This window comes from Diaphorina citri, unplaced genomic scaffold, assembly GCF_000475195.1.
Source record: "Diaphorina citri unplaced genomic scaffold, Diaci psyllid genome assembly version 1.1 scaffold249, whole genome shotgun sequence".
NCBI classification, from domain to species: domain Eukaryota; kingdom Metazoa; phylum Arthropoda; class Insecta; order Hemiptera; family Psyllidae; genus Diaphorina; species Diaphorina citri.
Window position 1 is genome coordinate 171663 of NW_007377686.1, and position 20871 is coordinate 192533.

The following is a 20871-nucleotide window of genomic DNA, read 5'->3' on the forward strand; positions in this document are numbered from 1 at the left end:
CCTCCTTTTTTTTTTTTTTTTTTTTTTTTTTTTTTTTTTTTTAGACTTTTATATACCTATTTATTTACTTTACTGTTTGCGCATTTTTATATTTTTTTTTTTCTCATAGGTAGGTATATTCCTCACTTCCTTTTGATCATCTACTTCCACCACCTACCAGAAATGTATCCTAATCTTCTCTTCCCTTCTCCCTCTCACTCTCTCCTTCCTTCCTCTCTCTCTCCCTCTCTCGCTCTCTCCCTTCCTTCTCTGCTTTCCCTCTCCTCTCCCTCCTAACCTCTCTCTTTCTCTTCCACCTAGGATGTCTAATATAAACATACGTAATAATAAACATATTTAATAATAATTACCTTCGTTATTTAGCCAGACCAATGTACCTATACATGAGTTTCCAGAACATAAATCAAGTCACATTTACGTATATTCCTCATGGCTTTATTAAACTGTTTAGAATTGTGTGTCCAACGACTTTAATAACACTTACCAAACCTTTCCCAGGTTCGCTTCTGCCGAATGCACCCTTGATGTTCTGGTGTACCCCCTGTACTTTGTCCTATCGTGAGAACTGGCCTGAGCGTCTGTCGATATAAATCATACCCAGCTTTGTGTACTGTAGGAAATTCAAATAGGAGCAACAGATTTATTAGTATTTTATGAAATTTTGTTTACACTGCAATACTCGTATACCAAGTGTACGGATGAAGTACTTTGTAGGTGTCTTTATTAGATTACTTTACTAATATATTACCGTACTTTACGACTAGCTTAAATACATAATAATGGTTAAGAAAGACAAGTCTTTATTTAGCCAGACCAAGGTACCTATACATGAGTTTCCAGAATATAAATCAAGTCACATTTATGTATATTCCTCATGGCTTTATTAAACTGTTTAGAATTGTGTGTCCAACGACTTTAATAACACTTACCAAACCTTTCCCAGGTTCGCTTCTGCCGAATGCACCCTTGATGTTCTGGTGTACCCCCTGTACTTTGTCCTATCGTGAGAACTGGCCTGAGCGTCTGTCGATATAAATCATACCCAGCTTTGTGTACTGTAGGAAATTCAAATAGGAGTAACAGATTTATTAGTATTTTATGGAATCTTGTTTACACTGCAATACTCGTATACCAAGTGTACGGATGAAGTACTTTGTTGGTGTCTTTATTAGATTACTTTACTAATATATTACCGTACTTTACGACTAGCTTAAATACATAATAATGGTTAAGAAAGACAAGTCTTATTTAGGCAATAATTAGTTTTTACTATTGAATACGTAACAATTTTTACAAATATTTTCTCATGATGCAGGAGTAGATTATTTGAGTTTTCCCTCGATTTATTCTTTTTCTTCTTCTACTATTTGAGAGTGGTCCAAAGATTTTCTGGATCTTTCCACATTCTTAGGCAATAATTAGTTTTTACTATTGAATACGTGACAATTTTTACAAATATTTTCTCATGATGCAGGATTAGATTATTTGAGTTTTCCCTCGATTTATTCTTTTTCTTCTTCTACTATTTGAGAGTGGTCCAAAGATTTTCTGGATCTTTCCACATTTTCTTTAGATTTGATAGCTTTAGGGTGAGCCATGATTTTGCTGGAAACTCCAAATTGGTAAATGATTTTTCTCTGAAATGCTTTATGAGGTTGAATGATGGAGGATGGAAAAGTTGGCATATTGACACTATTTGGATATCCTTGTGGTGATAATGCTACTGCTCCATGTCTGAAGTATTGCTTGTCATGCTTCCTTGAAATGCTTTATGAGGTTGCATGATGGAGGAGGGAAAAGTTGGCATATTGACACTATTTGGATATCCTTGTGGTGATAATGCTACTGCTCCATGTCTGAAGTATTGCTTGTCATGCTTCCCAAACAGGCCTCCTATACGAGATTCACTCTTGGACATTGGCTTTGGTTGTGATATCGTTGACATTATTGGTTCTTCTGCTTGAACTTCTTCCTCCGGGCACTCAGGCTTAGGGAAATTATTTGCTGTGTAAAAGTACAGACCTGGTGCATCGGTCCAAATCTCTACATATCTTCCAGATTCAGGTTCTTCCAATCTACCAGCAAATACGACACCCTGAGCGTCATATCTGTGTGATTTGTTCAGACAGAATGTATGTTTATAGCCACCGCCTCTAATTCGATCTAAAGCGAAGTGAAAGGGTCTAGGCGTTCTCAAGTCAAAATAGGTTTGGTTGACATGCTTGAGCCTTCCTGTGGGAATGCCTCGACTATCCTGCATGATGTACATGTCAGCATTGATCTGCATCTTGTGATCTTTTATTTTTTCTTCACCAGCACCATGGCCTGCTAGATTGAAAAATAATCTCGGGGCAATATCAACCGGTGTAGATTCATCACAAACAGCATTTTTGGACTTCCTTTCCGATTAAAAGCGACCGCCTTGAGATGAAAATTTCAATATTGAATGACGTACCCTGTACCTTTCAATGTTTTTTTGGGAAACCATCCTCCTAGAGGTGTCCTGTGCTCCTTCAATATTTTGTTCAAATTTACGGAACCGAAACAAGTACACACGGTGCTATTAATCCCTTACAAGCAGATCCATTATTTCAACAGTTCCATTTTCCACCGCTTTATTTTGTATACATACTTACAATATGACCAACACCGTGGTATTTTTATTGCCTGAGGCAATCTCTGCCATGTACTTCTCAATATTTAATTTCACTGAGCGAAAAGCCGAGGGAGAAATCAGAGTTCACCTTAGCCTCAAGAATAAATAATAGAGGTATGTGTATTATGCATAGACATTTCGAAACCTCGAGGCTTTACAAAGAATAGAAAAAAAGGGAAAAGTTATGTCAAAAAATTTGCCAAAACGCGCGGCTGCCATGTTGAATTTTTCATACGTCGGGAAATGTGAGCTTTGAAAAGTTGAAGTATTTTTTGATGTTCACATCTTCGTAGTATTATGTTTTCTTCTTGGATCAAACCTTTGTGCATTAGACGATGATCTAAATTTTCCGGAAAAAAGGAGAAAATCTAATTGCGGTGAGAAATGGAACCACTCAACGGGAGTTAAGTCTATGAAGGAGTGACATGTAGAAGAACTAGATAGAAATTTGCTTCACTAATCACTACGGCTACGGAGTTTTTTTTTTTTAAAGAGGTTTGACAGAGGGAACTGTAACTGCTATGGTCTTATCGTCCCGAAATCGAAGAGAGAAGGAAGACAGGAAAGAGGTTTGACAGAGGGAACTGTAACTGCTATGGTCTTATCGTCCCGAAATCGAAGAGAGAAGGAAGACAGGATAGGAAAAAGCCAGCCGTTCCGAGAACTCAGGATAAAATCCACCCCGGGCGGGAATCGAACCCGCGGCCTAGCGCTTACAAGGCAGACGCGCTACCAACTAAGCTAACTAGGCTGACGCTACGGAGTATTGACTATGGTACAGTGGTATTCATTACCAACTTTACCAAGCATGGTGAAGTTCAACAGTCTTCTTTTCGATGTACCCTGTACATTTGTCATGTTAAATTGGAAGCGTTTTGCACGCCGAAAACTCTCATTATGATGAGCAAGATATACGCGTCTGTGTATAATACCGACTGTCAGGTGAAATAAATGAGAAGATAGACATAAATATGTGAGGATATGACACATACACGCTTCTTTTATTCTTTAACGTACTTTTTTCAAACTGAATTCGCGCTGACAAATGAAAAAAGAGGAATTTAGAGCTAGAGCGTGGAAACAAAATAAAGATAGGTATACGTACTGTATTTCCATCTGTTCTCGAATTTTAAAATTATGAGCAGGTTGTGGTGGCGTGTGTGGGAGGTTGTCAAGAGCCACATGAATGGTTGTCGCGAGAATGTCAAAAAATTTGCTCGCTCCTTTTTCATCCAAAACAGCATTTATTGTAATGATAAACTCGTTTTCATCCGAAAGTTTCATGGAAATTCTTGTTAGCAAGTTCCCTGGATAACCTTCTTCCTGATTTTCACTGAGATATGTCATTATTAAAGTATTTGTTGCTTTTTCTACATAAGATTTCCATATTACTTTGTCAAAAGACATAACGCCACCATCTCTATGATGAGCATCCGAATTTTTCCTTAGAAAGTGAAGTTCATTTCCATGTTGAAAGTTTGCGTCTTCAATAATATTTGAAGTTCTCCCTATCATTGCTCCGAACTTGCAGTTCTGTTCGTAATACTCTTGTACTGTAGCAAATCCCAGTAGTACATCAGCTGTGTTTCCAAACTTGTCTGGCATCCTCACAGTCAATATTGTTGCTCCAAAGTTCATGACTTCGATGAGAAGACCACTTTTATTTGAAAACTTGTATTTCTTAATAGGTTCTTTTGAACTGTAAAGGTTCAAGACGTCAAATTCATCTTGATATATGGGCAGTGCTTTTGAGTATCCAAATCTTTTGGTTGGTATCTTCTCCTCCACTTCTTCAATTTCCTCTTCCTCTCCTCCTTCAAGGAGACCTTCCTCAAAAACTTCTTTCAATGGATCCAACATCTTGGTGATTTATTAAACTTGGTGTTTTCCAGGCAAATAATTTTCAAATTTAATATTCCTAATTGCAACGAGAGAAAAATTGGATGATTGTTATTGTTTCATTGGAGGGTTTTTTTATTGGCCATGTATCATAAAATTCATAATTTTCTTCACTCACCTCAAAAAGTTCACGTACCTATTTTGCTCTAGACCACTTACCTACTTGTGTATGTACTTTGGAAAAAAAAAAAAATCTATGTACATACCTACCTATTCAAAAAATTAATGAATTTTAGAGTAGGTAAGGCCTTTTTTCAAATTGAAAAATAACATAATATGTTAAAATATCCCGCCAAGTTTTCTAGTAAGCAGGAAAGAAAGTAGGTGACCTAATTAGTACCTTGCAGGCACTTTTACTCTTGAAAAGGATCCGTTAGCATTCAAAAAGAAGGGAAAAAAAGCGCTTTCACATATTTTCTAATTGGGACATTTTCTCTTCTCGTTCTGTTTAAATCCTCTTCAGAATGTAGCATAAAACTACACGAGCCTGTACTTGGGACCTTTTTTCCGTTTTCTAAAGAAAAAAAAAGGCTCAGAAATTAAATTGAAACAAAACGTTTACCTCGTCCCTCCTCCTTCTCCTTTCTTTCTCCTTCGTCTCTCCTCCTACTCCTTTCTCTCTTTCCTTCGTCTCTCCTCCTACTCCTTTCTCTTTCATTCGTCCCTCCTCCTACTCATTTCTCTCTCTTTCCTTCGTCTCCCCTCCTACTCCTTTCTCTCTCTTTCCTTCCTCTCTCGTCCTCCTCCTCTTCTTTTCTCTCCCCTGGCATAGCTACGACACTGTTTCTTTTTCCGACGAACAAAAATTATACCTACTATAAAAAAAAGAGAAAAATAAACAAATATTTAAAAATAAATAACATTTTGCTCTAGAAAAACACAAAATAGGTGACGTCCAAATTTGCGTGTATATATTTTTTAAATATACACAAGCAGCTATTTTCAAATCAATAGAGGGAGGGAGAAAGTCAGAGGAAGGAAGAGAGGAAAGACGGGAGAGAAAAAAATATCATTATTTTTTAAACAATAAAATGAAAATTTACTACCTGACATTGTCGATATTGGAAGAAATATCCAGAATGCGGGGGAGTTTTCGAAAGCAGGGAAGTTTTATTTTCTCTTTAAGAAATATGATAAATATTTTATTAAAAAAAAAAAAAAAAAAAAAAAAAAAAAAAAAAGGGGCACTACACATTGAGTAGGTAGGTGGCTACGGTAGTAGTATATAAATTTCAAACCCTGCTAGACAACTGATCTATTCCTTCCAAAGAAGAAGAAATTACTCTTTCCAACAATGCTTATGCACATTCATGACAAGTGCTAGACGGTTTTCAGCTACAGCGACAAAACGGTTAGAGATATTGTAAAAGTTAGGGTAAAAGAACACTCAAATAAGCATCTTTCTTAGTATTAGATGCAATCTTTCTTATGGCTGAATCAGATCAGAATGACCCAGTGGTACATCCTAGTAACTAATAAGTCTAATAAGAAATGCAGGTACTGATGTACTCACAGTTAATCTTTTGAAATGAAATTATGTTGGGAAACAAATTAAATTAAAAATATCCCGGGGAAAATATTTTTTTAAAGACCCCCGGGGATTTTGTCTCCTTTTTTTAATTTACGAGAAAAAAAACTATTTAAAAACAAATAATTAGTGGGATAATTGCTTGAAAGCACATAACAGCACAACTTCTTGCTTTCCCCTCTCCTGTTTAATGAATAGATTCAAGAATATACGTATATAAATGTACATTTTATTTCATTTTAATACCTACCACTATAATTTTAATTATTTGTGTAAGGGACAGGTCTTCTGGTTACTTTATATTAAACGGAGTATTTAGGTATATTTACTGAGAAAATCTCCAAGGTCGTTTTGTCTGCTATGATTTAGATTGTACTCCCGATACCTAATACTCAAGACCGAGATGATCCGATGTTGACAAATTGGGTCAGGACTAGGGATTAAATTTATTTATTTATTTTATTTTTAACTTGTGAGAATCAGGATAATAATAGGTTAGGTACAAAATGCACCTTGGGATTAATGGAAAAGTTGGGTATACGACCATTTTCACTTACCAATTTTTTTGGATCGAAAAAAGTCTTGTGCATATTGAAATAAAATGGTCAATTTCCTGTTGTTTTCTTCCTTCCATTTTATTTTCGTTATTATTTTTATTTATTTATTTTATTATTTTCTTTTTTACACTCTATTTTCCATTGTTTATTCAATGATTCTAATATTGCAGTGCGTAACAAATGCAGTTCAACAGTACAAATGTCAATGTCTTATTATTTTTTCAAAGGCAAATATTTTTTGGTGCGCTAATTTGTTTTTCATGCTCATTTTGATTTTTGCGCTAAAATATTTCACCGCGCATCAGTATTCAACAACGCTCTTTTGTGTGCAATTATATCTGCGCTAATTTTGATGTTGTTCCTTTTTGCAGTATTCTTTACTTTATTCATGTTTGGTGTGCTCTTTTCCTTGTTGTAATTTGGTTGTTTTTGTTCTCAACAGTCACTTTCTTTTTAATTGGTGTGATCGTTATTTTCACAAATGCTCGATTTTGTTTGTCTTTTTTTATCTCGTTATTTTTTCGGAAAAATAAACTTGAATGGAAAGGGTGCCTCTTTTTAGAACTTGACTATCTGAATAGTCATACAGTCATACCTATGTGAAACTTGTTTGTTTTTCCGAAACTTGGGATTAACATGCAGGCTAGACCTATGAGGATTATGTCGAGTTAAAGCTTTGTTACTGCAAAATGTACTTCAATGTTTTGGTCATTTTGACAACCAAGTTCAAACTATCGCACGTACAGATCTCCTTTCAAACCCAAAACGGAAATAATCAGAATAGAAGAAGAAGAAATATTAAATAAGCTTAATGACAATTTTGATTCGTCATTTAAACAGATTCTCATCAGCAGAACAATAATACGAGAGAGATGTGATAACAATAATTATTATGTACCTACCTATATATGTAAAAGACATGTATAGCTACTTACAAAGATTTCAAGACAACATCTGTTGTCAGGAGGAGTAACACTAGTAAACATCAGACTATACATTCTTTGTCTAGATTTCATAAAATATAATTAAAAATGTTTACTCTAAGTATGTAGGTAAGGTACGTTTAAAGTTTAATTTTTATACAAACTTCTAACGCTGAAATTCCACATTCAAAATCTGATTTCCTCCGTTTCTGCAACTTTTTATCATGTTGAAAAATACTCGAGAGAAGCAGGCTAGACCTATAAGGATTATGTCGAGTTAAAGCTTTGTTACTGCAAAATGTATTTCAATGTTTTGGTCATTTTGACAACCAAGTTCAAACTATCGCACGTACAGATCTTGAACCTTTTTCAAACCCAAAACGGAAATAATCAAAATAGAAGAAGAAGAAATATTAAATAAGCTTTGTAAACTCAAAGCTAAATGACAATTTTGATTCGTCTTAAACAGATTCTCATCAGCAGAACAATAACACGAAAGAGATGTGATAACAATAATTATTATGTATCTACCTATGTATGTAAAAGACATGTAGCTACTACAAAGATTTCAAGATAACATCTGTTGTCAGGAGGAGTAATACTAGTAAACATCAGACTACATTCTTTGTCTAGATTTCATAAAATATAATTAAAAATGTTTACTCTAAGTATGTAGGTAAGGTACATATAAAGTTTAATTTTTACACAAACTTCTAACGCTGAAATTCCACATTCAAAATCTGATTTCCTCCGTTTCTGCAACTTTTTATCATGTTGAAAAATACTCGAGAAAAAAAGGGAAAAGTTATGTCAAAAAATTTGCCAAGACGCGCGGCTGCCATGTTGAATTTTTCATACGTCGGGAAATGTGAGCTTTGAAAAGTTGAAGTATTTTTTGATGTTCACATCTTCGTAGCACATCCACTAAAATCTCGATTGGTGCCATAGTTTGAACTGGTTGATTTGCAAAGGATTTAGAAATGTTGTGCTATGCGCATGCGCTCATGGATGTTGTTTTGTTTTCTTTGTTTTAAACCAGTTAGTAATAATAATGACCTAGTAACCTATTTAACCTTTTGTGTTAATGATACCTAAATGTGTTTCCATCTGGAGTATTTATCACTCCATATTCGGTGCTCCAAACACATCCACTAAAATCTCGATTGGTGCGATAGTTTGAACTGGTTGATTTGCAAAGGATTTAGAAATGTTGTGCTATGCGCATGCGCTCATGGATGTTGTTTTGTTTTCTTTGTTTTGTTTGATTTTTTTCCCATCTAGGATGAGAAGAACCAGCTTCTAATTACCAACACCTGGCTGTCTCTGGTAAGTGCTTCCTTATTAGTTTCTTTGCCGTACATAAAATACGCATAGGTATTATTATTAACATTAGCCAAGTCTTTCTAATTACCTAGGTACTTTACCTACTCTATAATTCAGCCGTTCCCAAACTTTTTTCTACGTGGCCTTTTTTTTAATTTTGAACGCTTTGATGCGGCCCCTTTACTGTATTTTATGTGATCTTCCCGGGGGTTGCGAAGTCCTTCACGGCCCCCAGTTTGGGAATCATTGGTATAATTTATACTTGTGTCCAGATCCACGGTAAGCAATGTAAAAGTTGATGTTTAAATATTCAGATAAACTGCTGCGATTGTATTTCTAGAGAAGTTATACGTTTTTGGAGAATATGGTCAAACAAATGGGATGAATTAGTATTCTCGTCCGAGCTTTTGCCTCAAAGTTTACGGGAAAAGTTGTTTGAACGTGGTATGTAGATGTAGTATTTGTACTAGGTACCTTCAGTGTGTATACTTACTTGTATAGGTCAGTTATGGTAGGTGTACCTACAGATAATGAGTCAATTTCTATGTTTACCGTACTATTTTGTATTCATTCATCAACATCAACTGTATTCTCCTCCTCCTCCTCCTCCTCCTCCTCCTCCTCCTCCTCCTACGAACCAAGTTCATTATGAGTAGTCATTTCTGCGAATTCCTTTTCCAATTCTTTCATCTCTTTCAAGGTATTTCCTCGTACTCCCTATTCTTCACCTTCATCATTTTCCTCATATTGCGTTGAAAGAAAACTCGGCAAAATTATTTTCCTTCTCTTTAGTTTAGTTTTCTTTTTATATTAGCTTTTTTTACACTCTAAAATCTTTTTTAATTAAGTTTCGTTATCTTAACCCGCTACTACAACGAGACCACTTTTCGATTAATTTCTTTCTTTTCCTACATAAGCATTTCCTACCAATATTGCTTTATTGCATATTTTTTATCTGATGTTAACACCAAATCAATTAGTACCATAATTAAAAGTACTTTATTCATCGATCGGAGGACGGTCATTTATATGAGACAAACTTTCCTTCTTCGTTCATATTCTTGTTGTTTCCTTGTTCCTAACCTTTGTCGAAACTCCAAACCTTGTTGCCAAGGGTTAAAAAAAAAGACGTTCTTTCCACTTTTTGTTTAGCAATATTAAAAAAAAACAGCACCCACCCTCAATTTTTTTCCCCACAAGAAAAACTTTGTAGTAATTAAAGCCATAACAATAAAGGAGGAAATATACCATCCTATAGAACGTGACCGGTTGGTTGTGGTCGTTATAGTTGGCTGGTAGTGGGGAAGATTAGGGTTTAAATCCAATTTTAATTCCAATAATACGTACTCTGGATTTTACTTTACTTTTTATTTACCTGCAGTATCTTTAAAAGGAAACAATTTGAAACTTGAAACTATCTATGTAGTTGTGTAATACATAATTATTTTCACGGGTATTACTATGTCTCTTATTAAGAGGTGTCCTGTGCTCCTTCAATATTTTGTTCAAATTTACGGAACAGAAACAAGTACACACAGTGCTATTTATCCCTTACAAGATCCATTATTTCAACAGTTCCATTTTCCACCGCTTTATTTTGTATACATACTTACAATATGAACAACACCGTGGTATTAATTGCCTGAGGCAATCTCTGCCATGTACTTTTCAATATTTAATTTCACTGAGCGAAAAGCCGAGGGAGAAACCAGAGTTCACCTTAGCCTCAAGAATAAATAATAGAGGTATGTGTATTATGCATAGACATTTCGAAACCTCGAGGCTTTACAAAGAATGTTTATCACCTAGGTCTCGAGTCTTTCTTCTTTATTATTTTTCAAATCTTTGCTAGCTCTTGAGTGTTTTCTTCTTCATTTCTCGTTATGTACTTAGATAGGTACTTCTCTTTGTGTACGTACGTACATAATATACATAATTATACTGCCTACCCTCCTCTCTCATACTCAATTCCTAGGAAATCCCTTAGAGCCCTAACGTTTACCTATGTATTTACGTACAATATGTTTACTGGGGCCAAAAAAAAGTTTCGCTCCAAAGTTTTGGCGCTGATTTTAAATATTGGAAAAGTTATAATCTTGTTTCGGGAATATTTGCTGTTGGAATTGTTTTCCATTGTTGTGTTTTGAACTTCGGACCTGTGTACAACTGCCGGTGTGAAAAGTAGGGGGAACTTTGATTTGTTTAGTTTAGAAAAACTAAAAACTACAAGTGATGTAGGTCCATGTAGTGATGGGGCACGGTTGGTCCAGTCCGCTTGCTTGCCATGCAGAAGGTCCCGGGTTCGAATCCCACCATCGACAAAAATTTGTACTCGTTTTTCGATTGCAAATATTTCAACGGGTTACTTTCTGGTATTCTCGTGTTGACCCAGCAGCTAAATGGGAAGTAATGTGTCTCTTCTCGCCCATCTGATGAGAGGCATACTGCGGGATGGGCATGCTACGACACAGGCCACATGCGTCTAATGTCGAGGCTTTACAAAGAATGTTCATATTATTTTTATGAATAATTCTGCATTCCTATTTTCTCCTTTTCACTCCTTCAGTTCCAACTTGTGTTCTTCTTTTTCTTCGCTCTTTCCCGTGTTTAGACGGGGTTGGGCGTTTTTCGTCATCCTTCAATCAGCCCTAGGGTGATCGCTTTTGGGCTGACTGACATTTGGTTTTGTGACTACAAAATTTTCACGAGTGGATGCCCTTCGCACTCAACCTTTGCTAATTGTTTAGCTTCAGTTCCAATTTGTGTTAACCACATTTTATTTCTTTTCCAAGTTATATGTTAGGCTAAATGGAAAATACCTTGGGACTTTTCCCATATGGTGGAGGATCCATGAAAGCCCAAGGTCGAAGCTTATGCTGTAGAGCAACTAAAATGATTAATGCCAAAGGCATTTTTTCACCTTTCACCAATTTCACCTCAAGGATTCCTCAGAGGCAAATACATGGATCGAGGGCTAAAAGAGCTCTCTCTCTTCTCCTCCTCCTCCTGCTCCTCCTCCTCCTCCTCCTCCTCCTCCTCCTCCCTCTATCTACTTATATCTTCTATTTCTATGTAGTTATTATTTATGTAGATGAAATTCCTTTTATTTTTAACTGACGGGGTGTGTGCACATAAAAGACTTTTCAAAAAACAAAATTTTGAATACAATAATATTCCAATTTAGTAGGTACTTGCTATCCTGAAGTATAAAAAAAAAAATGATTTTTTTTTTTTTTATTTTATATCTAAATAAAAAAAAATCATCTTCGGATAATGAGCTTTAATAGACAAATATTCATATTCTTATTACCTTTTGCTTCAAAAATTATACAAAAATGTATCCATCTACCTATCTCGAGCTTTGTTTGCTTCGAACTTTTGACTTTCGCGCGCCACGAAAATTCAATGTTTCACACTTTATAACAAAAAAAAATTCAATGTTTTATGGGTTCACCCTGTACAATCCCTTGTTCTCACATAGCATACCGCTGCCATACTATATATTCATACAAGTTGTATTCATTGTGAATCAATAGTAAGTTTCATTTTTTTTTTTTTTTTCCCATTCAATGGAGATTTTTTTTTAAATATTAGAATTTTATTATTAGTTTTTCCATATTTTATGACGTTCCCTGAAAGGGGAAGAGGAAAGGTGGACGGACCCTATTGTTATGTTTTATTAGTGGAGTACCTGTAAGAGATGAATAGAAGTGTGGTTTGTAAATAGCTGCACCTAGGAAACTATGCAGAATAAAAACTCTGTAAATATATCCATTAAAAAATTTCTTCGCACATTCTATCTCCATCTCTCCCTCTCTTTCTCTCTTTCTTTCTCCTTTCTCTCTTTCTCCTTTCTCTCTTTCTCTCTTTCTCTCTTTCTCTCTCTCTCTCTCTCTCTCTCTCTCTCTCTCTCTGCACGTGGGGGTAAAACATTGAGGACTGCAGAGTCGTTCGGTGGAATAGGTCTCTCTCTCTCTCTCTGCACGTGAGGGGTAAACATTGAGGACGTAGATCGTTCGTGGAATAGGCCCGCTGTTTTCAGATCTGTCGCGAGAGTCAAGATTTTTCGTCATGAATTTTCATTGGAAAAAACCTCCCTACCTGTTTTTTTTATTTTTTTTTTTTTTTTTTTTTTTTTTTCAAGTTTTTTTTTTTTTTTTTTTTTTTTTTACTCAAGAGTAGAATCTTTCCGTAAAAACAAAGGGGAAATAATAACTCAGAGGCAGTCGTTTTCGATTTTTCCTCCGACTAAAGAAAATTTCCACAAATTTTCTTATTTTTCCTCTGGGTGTAGGGGTGGAGACAAAGAACAGAGGTTGGCAAAAAATCGGAGAAAATACATACTGTCTTCCTGAAGCCATCCAATTGGAAGTCGGTCATTCACGTTTCGATCTGAAGAGGCAGGTCTGTCTGGTGGACAGGATGAGATTCGTAGAAGCTTAACCCATCCTTAACCCATCCTTTAGGGGCTATACCCCTACACCTAAGCCTCAGATTGGGCGTCTTGTGTATGGATTTTAGCTGAAAGCTGGTGGACAGGAACGTGGATATCCGGGGAACAGGAACTTGAACATTTTTCCCGATCCCATTCACTAAACGTGGCCCCTACATGTCTCAAAACATAAATCAAAAGGTTTTACAAGCTAGAGTAACCCGCTGTGAGGTCAATCAAGTACCCTATATAAAAGAGAGGCAAAAAAAAAGTGCTGATGTGGCTTTTTCTGAAAGCTTGAAGAATGTAGAATGTGCTAATGGTTTCATATAACACGTGAAACTCCGGAAATATGCAGGAAGGCTGAGGGTTAGAGATGAGGTTAGAAGTTTTGTTAATGTCAGGGCCGGTTTTATTGCCCCTCGGGAACTTTGTCTTGCTAGAGAATATACCCTGTTTATCCTGCTCGAATGAGACTTAAAAGGAAACCTGAGGGACCTAAATGGGACTACGGTTAAGTCCGTCTTCGGAAGTAGGGTTCAACAATACGACCGTGTACGGTATACCTGAATTATTATCCTTCCAACACCTTTTGCTCTGTGGTCTAGAATCCTAGATAGTTTGCAAGGTAGACCGCTACCGATACCTACATACATACCCACTGTTCAAAGCTTAACCCGTCCTTTAGGGCTGTCTATAGCCCCTACACCTAAGCCTCAGATTGGGCGTCTTGTGTATGAATTTTAGCTGAAAGCTGGTGGACAGGAACGTGGATATCCGGGAACAGGAACTTGAACATTTTTCCCGATCCCATTCACTAAACGTGGGCCCTACATGTCTCAAAACATAAATCAAAAGTTTTACAAGCTAGAGTAACCCGCTGTGAGGTCAATCAAGTACCCTATATAAAAGAGAGGCAAAAAAAAAGTGCTGATGTGGCTTTTTCTGAAAGCTTGAAGAATGTAGAATGTGCTAATGGTTTCATATAACACGTGAAACTCCGGAAATATGCAGGAAGGCTGAGGGTTAGAGATGAGGTTAGAAGTTTTGTTAATGTCAGGGCTGGTTTTATTGCGCAGTTAGCAAAAGCCCCTCGGGCTGCTAGAGAATATACCCTGTTTATCCTGCTCGAATGAGACTTAAAAGGAAACCTAAGGGACTAAATGGGACTACGGTTAAGTACGTTTTCGAAAGTAGGGTTCAACAATACGGCCGTGTACGGTATACCTGAATTATCCTCTTCCAACACCTTTTGCTCTGTGGTCTAGAATCCTAGATAGTTTGCAAGGTAGACCGCTACCGATACCTACATACATACCCACTGTTCAGAGCTCTCTTCCTATTTTATTTCTTCTGTCCTCTCTCATGTTGATTCTTGTCCTCCCTAACTCTAATTCTTTTGCCCATCTCCTTTTCTTCTGCTCTCAATGGAGGAGGTGCAATTGAGAAAATATTATAATATTTTCCCAATTTGATAATTATCAATAAAAGGTCGATTCCTTCGTAAACAGTTGTGAAAAATCCGAATCTGAGGTCAAAACTCCGAAAAAGTAACTTTGAAAGGTCGAAAATTCAATTTTTAATTGCCGTTCTAATAAAAAAGTTCAAAGAGTTGTGACGTCAGATTTCACGTCAAAATGCGCAGAAACGCTTAATACGCACAACACAAACGAAACGGGAGTCATTAATTATGACGTCATCACCTACGGGAGTGTATGCCGTGACGTCAAAATTCACGATTTACCGGTATTTTTTAAATCGATTTATCTCGGTATCTAGAAGTCGTAGAAGAAAGAGAAAAGAATGTTGTTTCAATGGAATTTTCCTTTAGTCTTATTGCTTTTCGATTAATTTCTTTCTTTTCCTACACAAGCATTTCCTACCAATATTGCTTTATTGCATTGCTTTATTGCATATTTTTTATCTGTCAATACCAAATCAATTAGTACCATAATTAAAAGTACTTTATTTATCGATCGGAGGACGGTCATTTATATGAGACAAACTTTCCTTCTTCGTTCATATTCTTGTTTCCAAGTAAGCGCAAATGATCTATTTCGCTTCTATCCATTCTCTTTTTCTCTCCTTTCTCCTTGGTTCTCCTATACATTTACCTACACTTCTTGTTTCTCTTGTTTTATTTACTTTTCCTCACTAGGGCTCCCAGCTCCTAACTCCTAGCCTGAGTTTAGAGGTAAAAGTTCGGATCTCTCGTTTGTTTGTAATTGTACTCCAATGAATAATGATATTAACTTCCCAGAATTTATGTGAGAGGGTAAGATTAATGCTATCATAGGCCTGAGGTATTTTTCTTCTCTCTCTCTCTCTCTCTCTCTCTCTCTCTCTCTCTCTCTCTCTCTCTCTCTCTCTCTCTCTCTCTCTCTCTCTCTATCTCTCTCGCTCCTCCTTCGTTCACACTTCTGCTTATAATACCCTCTCTATTTCCTTTTCCTTGCTCATCCATCGTTTTCTTTGAAAACCTCCCCGTTTCCAAGACAGGGTATGCAATATGCAAAACTTCGTCTGTAAAACATGTATCCTGTGTCCTTGAGCCCCCTGTTCTAAGTCTCTAAGTCACTGTGGCTTCCAGTTCATTGATCTCCTCTATCCAGAAAATATTATCATCCACCTGTTGGAATGTTTGGAAATATAAAACAGGGAAAAACATTGAAGGGCGTTCGAGGAGAAAAAAAAAGTTCTTCAGAAGCTTTTCGCATGAAATAGAAAAGGAAATCAAAGGAGACTGGCTGAAAAGATTTTCTTGGTTTTTTAAGGGTTTTTCTTCGCCGGTAGAGATGAATGGCTCTGATTGATTTTACTTCCCCTGCGTGGAAATAGAAAGTAAGAATGCTAAAAAAGAGAAACTAGCCTTTTCAGCTATTTTCTTCCTGTTTCTTGCACATTGAGAAATGCTCTTTTTCCCTTAAAAAAAAGAAGGTATCTTTTTCAATTTGGTTTCAGGATTTTTTCCCCTTCTTTTTTTTTCGCTTTTCCGCCTGTTACTGATTGATTGCATCTTCTCTGGTTAGGAGTAATGGGAGAGGAAAATAGCTTTAAAAAAGTGGATCTACTGCAGACGATTGATTGTTTAAATTTTAGGATAAGAAGGGGAAGAGTTTTATCCCGCCGGGCTCAAGTTTGACCTGTATTCGACCAAGTCCTTTTTTTTCTATTGTTTAAAAAAGCTCTTTCGTACCCTCCTAGCCACATAATATGAGTTTCGCTACATAACAGAAAATAGGTACTACGAGAGTAGTGGAGATTAGAGCAGGTTTTCGAATATGGAAAAAAATTGATCCAAGCTCGACATTTGAAAAGACAAGCAGTTTCCCTGTTAAAATCCTTTCGGTGATAGCTGGTCAAAATTGTCGACAAACATGAGAGAAAATGTAAAAACAACGAAAGAATGCTGTAGAAAAAAAATCTAGGTAAATAAGTTATCGGGTTTCTGTCAATTTTCTCTCTCTCTCTCCTTCCTATACTTTCCTCTCATTTTTGGTATAAACCTCCCCTCAGCGCACCTCTAGGTCTCAGGAAATGACTATCCTGCTAAAATACAGAACAGATTTTTTTCCTCCAAAACTCCGTATAAATAAATAGCTTTCCTTGTTTTCTGAACTTTCATAAGAACGAAAAGCACTTAAAACTTTCTTTCTCCTTGAGATGAAAGCTCTCTCCTATCTGTTTCTAATGAAACATGTGCTCGTCAGAAACGTAGGGTAGGTAGGACATACCCCGTAGGGTTGGTAAGACGTAGGGAGACGTACCCCTTTCTCACGTCAATCACCGACACTAGAACCTGTTTCGGTGATGAAGTGGCCAAAATACGTTCGGCTGGTGAACCAGAATGGTGTAGGTTCAATTTCAGCCGAGGTATACATAGAATTTTGGCAATATCATTTGAGATATTTAAAAATATTTGCTCGCAGTAAGGCCGGCCATTCATCATCGGATAGACCTGACAGGTACTGATTGTGTATGGCAGCAAAAAAAATTAGTCCTCAGGTTTCATATGGGTTTCCAGTGGATGTTGATCGACATAGTGGTGCCTTAACAGACTATCACACTCCACTGGTTTTAGAGAAGAGCTCTTAAACTTTTCTATTTCAATATTAGATACCTATCACTAGGGTTGTGTAAGATCACAAAATAGTATAAATTAAGTAGTAGTTTTTCTAATCCAACTAGACTCTAGAGCTAGAGTATCATATCTAATTTTATTATACCTATAAATGAGTAGAAATTTAATAAAGTAGTCATTGTGCATCATCAGCACTTTCACGTAGGAAAAAATAAAAGACATCAGTTTATATTTTAGGAATTCTGAGATTTACTTGTTGAGCTAATGCTTTATTTACTATATCTATCCTAGTAGGTAGTATAACGTACGCAGAAAGTTCTAAATTAGAACTTCTAAATTGGATCCTCTCACTCTTTCTTTGTCTTCTGGGTCTCCTTCTTTTCTCCCTCTTCTTCTTCTTCGTTTCCTCCTCCTTCTCTACCTTTTCTTCTTCGTTTCCTTCTCCCTTTCTATCTCTTTATACTCCTTCTCCTCTTCTTACTCTTCCTTCGTCTTCTAGGTTTCCATCCTCTTTTCTCCTTCTCCTTAGTCTCCCTCTCTTTATACTCTTCCTCCAACTTGTTTCACATTCTCCAGTACTTACTCCAATAGTGTTTCCTACATACAGGGTAACCTAAGTGAAGAGTTTATATTAATATTCAGAAATTTTGCTTCGAGACAGAGGTACCTATGTACTTGAGTAGCTTTGGCATCTTGAACTACCCTATACATGTATAGGTATTATCATTATTATTATCTATTTTCATCTTTCAATATACTGAAACCTCTCAGGTATCCTTGGTTTCTCCCTCTCTCTCTCTCCCTCTCTCTCTCTCTCTCTCTCTCTCTCTCTCTCTCTCTCTTTCTCTCTCTCTCTCTCTCCTTATTTTCTTCTATTTATCTTTTGTTTGTGTGTTGAATCTTTTCCTTACATTTCCATCCAGCTTCTTTCTTATTTTCTTCTATTTATCTTTTGTTTGTGTGTTGAATCTTTTCCTTACATTTCCATCCAGCTTCTTTCATACCTCATATCTGAATGGAACTTCTCATTCATTTCCTTAACATACTGTTGAGCAAGCTTGAAGGTATGCGCCCATGATTAAGTTGAAATTATTCGTATGGTTTTCTAATTTCAAACTCAACTGTGGTCGCTTGTATGGATTATTAGCGTCCGGATAGCTATTCTAAATAATGAATTATGTAGCTTTGGTGAAGCTGAGAGCCTCTTGAAACTTTGATCCATCTTGATTTTTTAAAATCATTTGATTACAAAAGGGAGAAAAAGGACTAGTTGAAAGGCTAGGCAGTTAGATCAAATTCACACTGGAAACCCCTCACTTTTTGGGCATTTGTTTGAGAACGGACAATTTCACCGTTAAATTTAAACTAAAAAAACAAACCCAACACTCTTGTATTGTCACTCGTCGTCCAATATTAAAACGTCAATGCATTTGATTCACGAACTTTCATTTGGAATATACCTACTAGGTTTGTTGTTGGGGGTAGGGGGAAAGAGAGGAGGAGGAGAAAGAGATAGAAACAAAGAGGGAGAGATGGAGGGAAAATAGAGGAAGAAGAAAGAAAGAGAGAAGGAGGGAGAGATGGAGCGAAAGAGACAGAAAATAAATACGAAACGAGGAAAGTTGAAGGAAAAAAAGAAAAACGAGGAAGAAGAGTAACGAGAGAGCGAAGTTTTTAATAGGTTTGGAAGATCATAAGGTTGACGTGACTCTAATATTGATGAGCCATTATTATTGACTGAGATGCCTGCAGTAGGAGCCAAGTGATGGTTGAAGAGACAGCCATACACCGTTCGGATGTTGGACAAATAGATCAGTTGCGCTTACTTGGATGATGTTTCAAAGTCATAGAGGAGGAAAAATGAGGACCAACGGAATTTTTCTTTTTCTTCTACGACTTCTAGATTGTTGATCGACATAGTGGTGCCTTAACAGACTATCACACTCCACTGGTTTTAGAGAAGAGCTCTTAAACTTTTCTATTTCAATATTAGATACCTATCACTAGGGTTGTGTAAGATCACAAAATAGTATAAATTAAGTAGTAGTTTTTCTAATCCAACTAGACTCTAGAGCTAGAGTATCATATCTAATTTTATTATACCTATAAATGAGTAGAAATTTAATAAAGTAGTCATTGTGCATCATCAGCACTTTCACGTAGGAAAAAATAAAAGACATCAGTTTATATTTTAGGAATTCTGAGATTTACTTGTTGAGCTAATGCTTTATTTACTATATCTATCCTAGTAGGTAGTATAACGTACGCAGAAAGTTCTAAATTAGAACTTCTAAATTAGAACTTCTAAATTGGATAAGGTGCCTTATTTACAAATTACAAATATTCTAAATGGATTATATCCTTATGGGTCTTATTTACTAACAACATGGTTAAAATGTTACTGAGTTGCTCATTATATTTATCGTTGTTCAAGTTCTTCAGTTTCATGTATTGATGGTTTCTTGTATTTTGTTCCATAGGAATGGATCGACTACAATCTCGTATGGAACATCTCCGAATATGGAGGTGTCACTTACGTTTTATACTTTATTGGAAATCCAGTAAAAGCGTTACGACTACATAATCTATATTTTTTATTGGAAAAAAATGTATAAAGTTATTAATGAAATACAGGAGTATGCTTGTGAAAAGTTAACACCTCTGAGACGGTTTAGAGTTTAGACGAAGTGCCTTTTTGTATGTTCTTTTTGCTCTTGTTATAATAAAGAACAAGCTCTTGAACTTGTTCAAGTGTTGGTTTATACCTTAGTATAGAAAATTGTGTTAAATGATAAGGAGATGCATTTTATTGAGGATCACTTATCAACTGATCATATTATAGGTATCACTAACTTGTGATGCCATCATACATAGGTAGGTACGTATATTATAGTGACGTGTGATGAAATTTTATATCTAGGTCCCACAATATTTTTGGTTGAAAATGACCAGTTGTATAAGTGTGTCTACAGTCGACTGAAGTCGATCGATCATAGCGCTCCGGAATTTCTTCTACGACAGCATAAAATTTTGTATGAATGCCTGGTAATTATTTTAGTTATGCAATGTGCTCATCACATTAGTATTACATAGCATAAAAGTTATCCTCTTGAGACTAACTTTTTTGTATACAATTTTACTTTCTCGAGTATGATGGAAAGTCACTTTCTGGTTTTCTAAAGGTTCATAGTTGTACTTAATTGGGTTGGAGTGAGACTAGACTAGCTAAGCTGTTCTTCCAGTATTCTAAAGATGAGTTGAAGCAAATAAAAGTTCTTGTAAGCAACAAAAAAGGCGTGCTTTGTTCATAATGATTATAAAAATAAAATGGGAAAAAATAACACTACAATTACAGCGAACTTGGAGCTGAAGCGTTATCTTGTTTTCGTATCATGAAATATTAGGATTTCGCGTCATTGACATAAAGTGCGTGCACAAAGCTTTATCCTTCTGGATTTTGCGGATAAAAGCC

General features: G+C 36.1%; 1 protein-coding gene across 2 annotated transcripts; it reads right to left on the reverse strand.

Annotated features, from left to right (window-relative positions):
- Positions 1-1418: 1418 nt before the first annotated feature.
- On the reverse strand, positions 1419-4658 carry LOC103506600 (aldose 1-epimerase-like). 2 transcript variants are annotated; one of them, XM_026821625.1, is made up of 3 exons: positions 3901-4658; positions 1881-2388; positions 1419-1758 (listed from the first exon to the last, which is right to left on the reverse strand). In XM_026821625.1, the coding sequence occupies exons 1-3, from the start codon at positions 4514-4516 to the stop codon at positions 1503-1505; spliced, it is 1380 nt and encodes a 459-aa protein (XP_026677426.1). In that variant the 5' UTR covers positions 4517-4658; the 3' UTR covers positions 1419-1502. The 2 variants fall into 2 exon arrangements, with proteins under 2 accessions (XP_026677426.1, XP_008469220.2); XM_008470998.2 differs by having other exon boundaries at positions 1419-1711; positions 1834-2388.
- Positions 4659-20871: the final 16213 nt, after the last annotated feature.

Bases quoted from the DNA above. Each gene is read 5' to 3' on its own strand.
- LOC103506600 (XM_026821625.1), bottom strand. From the start codon at position 4,516: ATGTTGGATCCATTGAAAGAAGTTTTTGAGGAAGGTCTCCTTGAAGGA. The intron at 2,389-3,900 runs ATGCTGTTTTGG...GGAAGTCCAAAA, and splicing joins CGAGTTTATCATTACAATAA to ATGCTGTTTGTGATGAATCT. The intron at 1,759-1,880 runs GAAGCATGACAA...AAGCATTTCAAG, and splicing joins CGTATAGGAGGCCTGTTTGG to GAAGCATGACAAGCAATACT.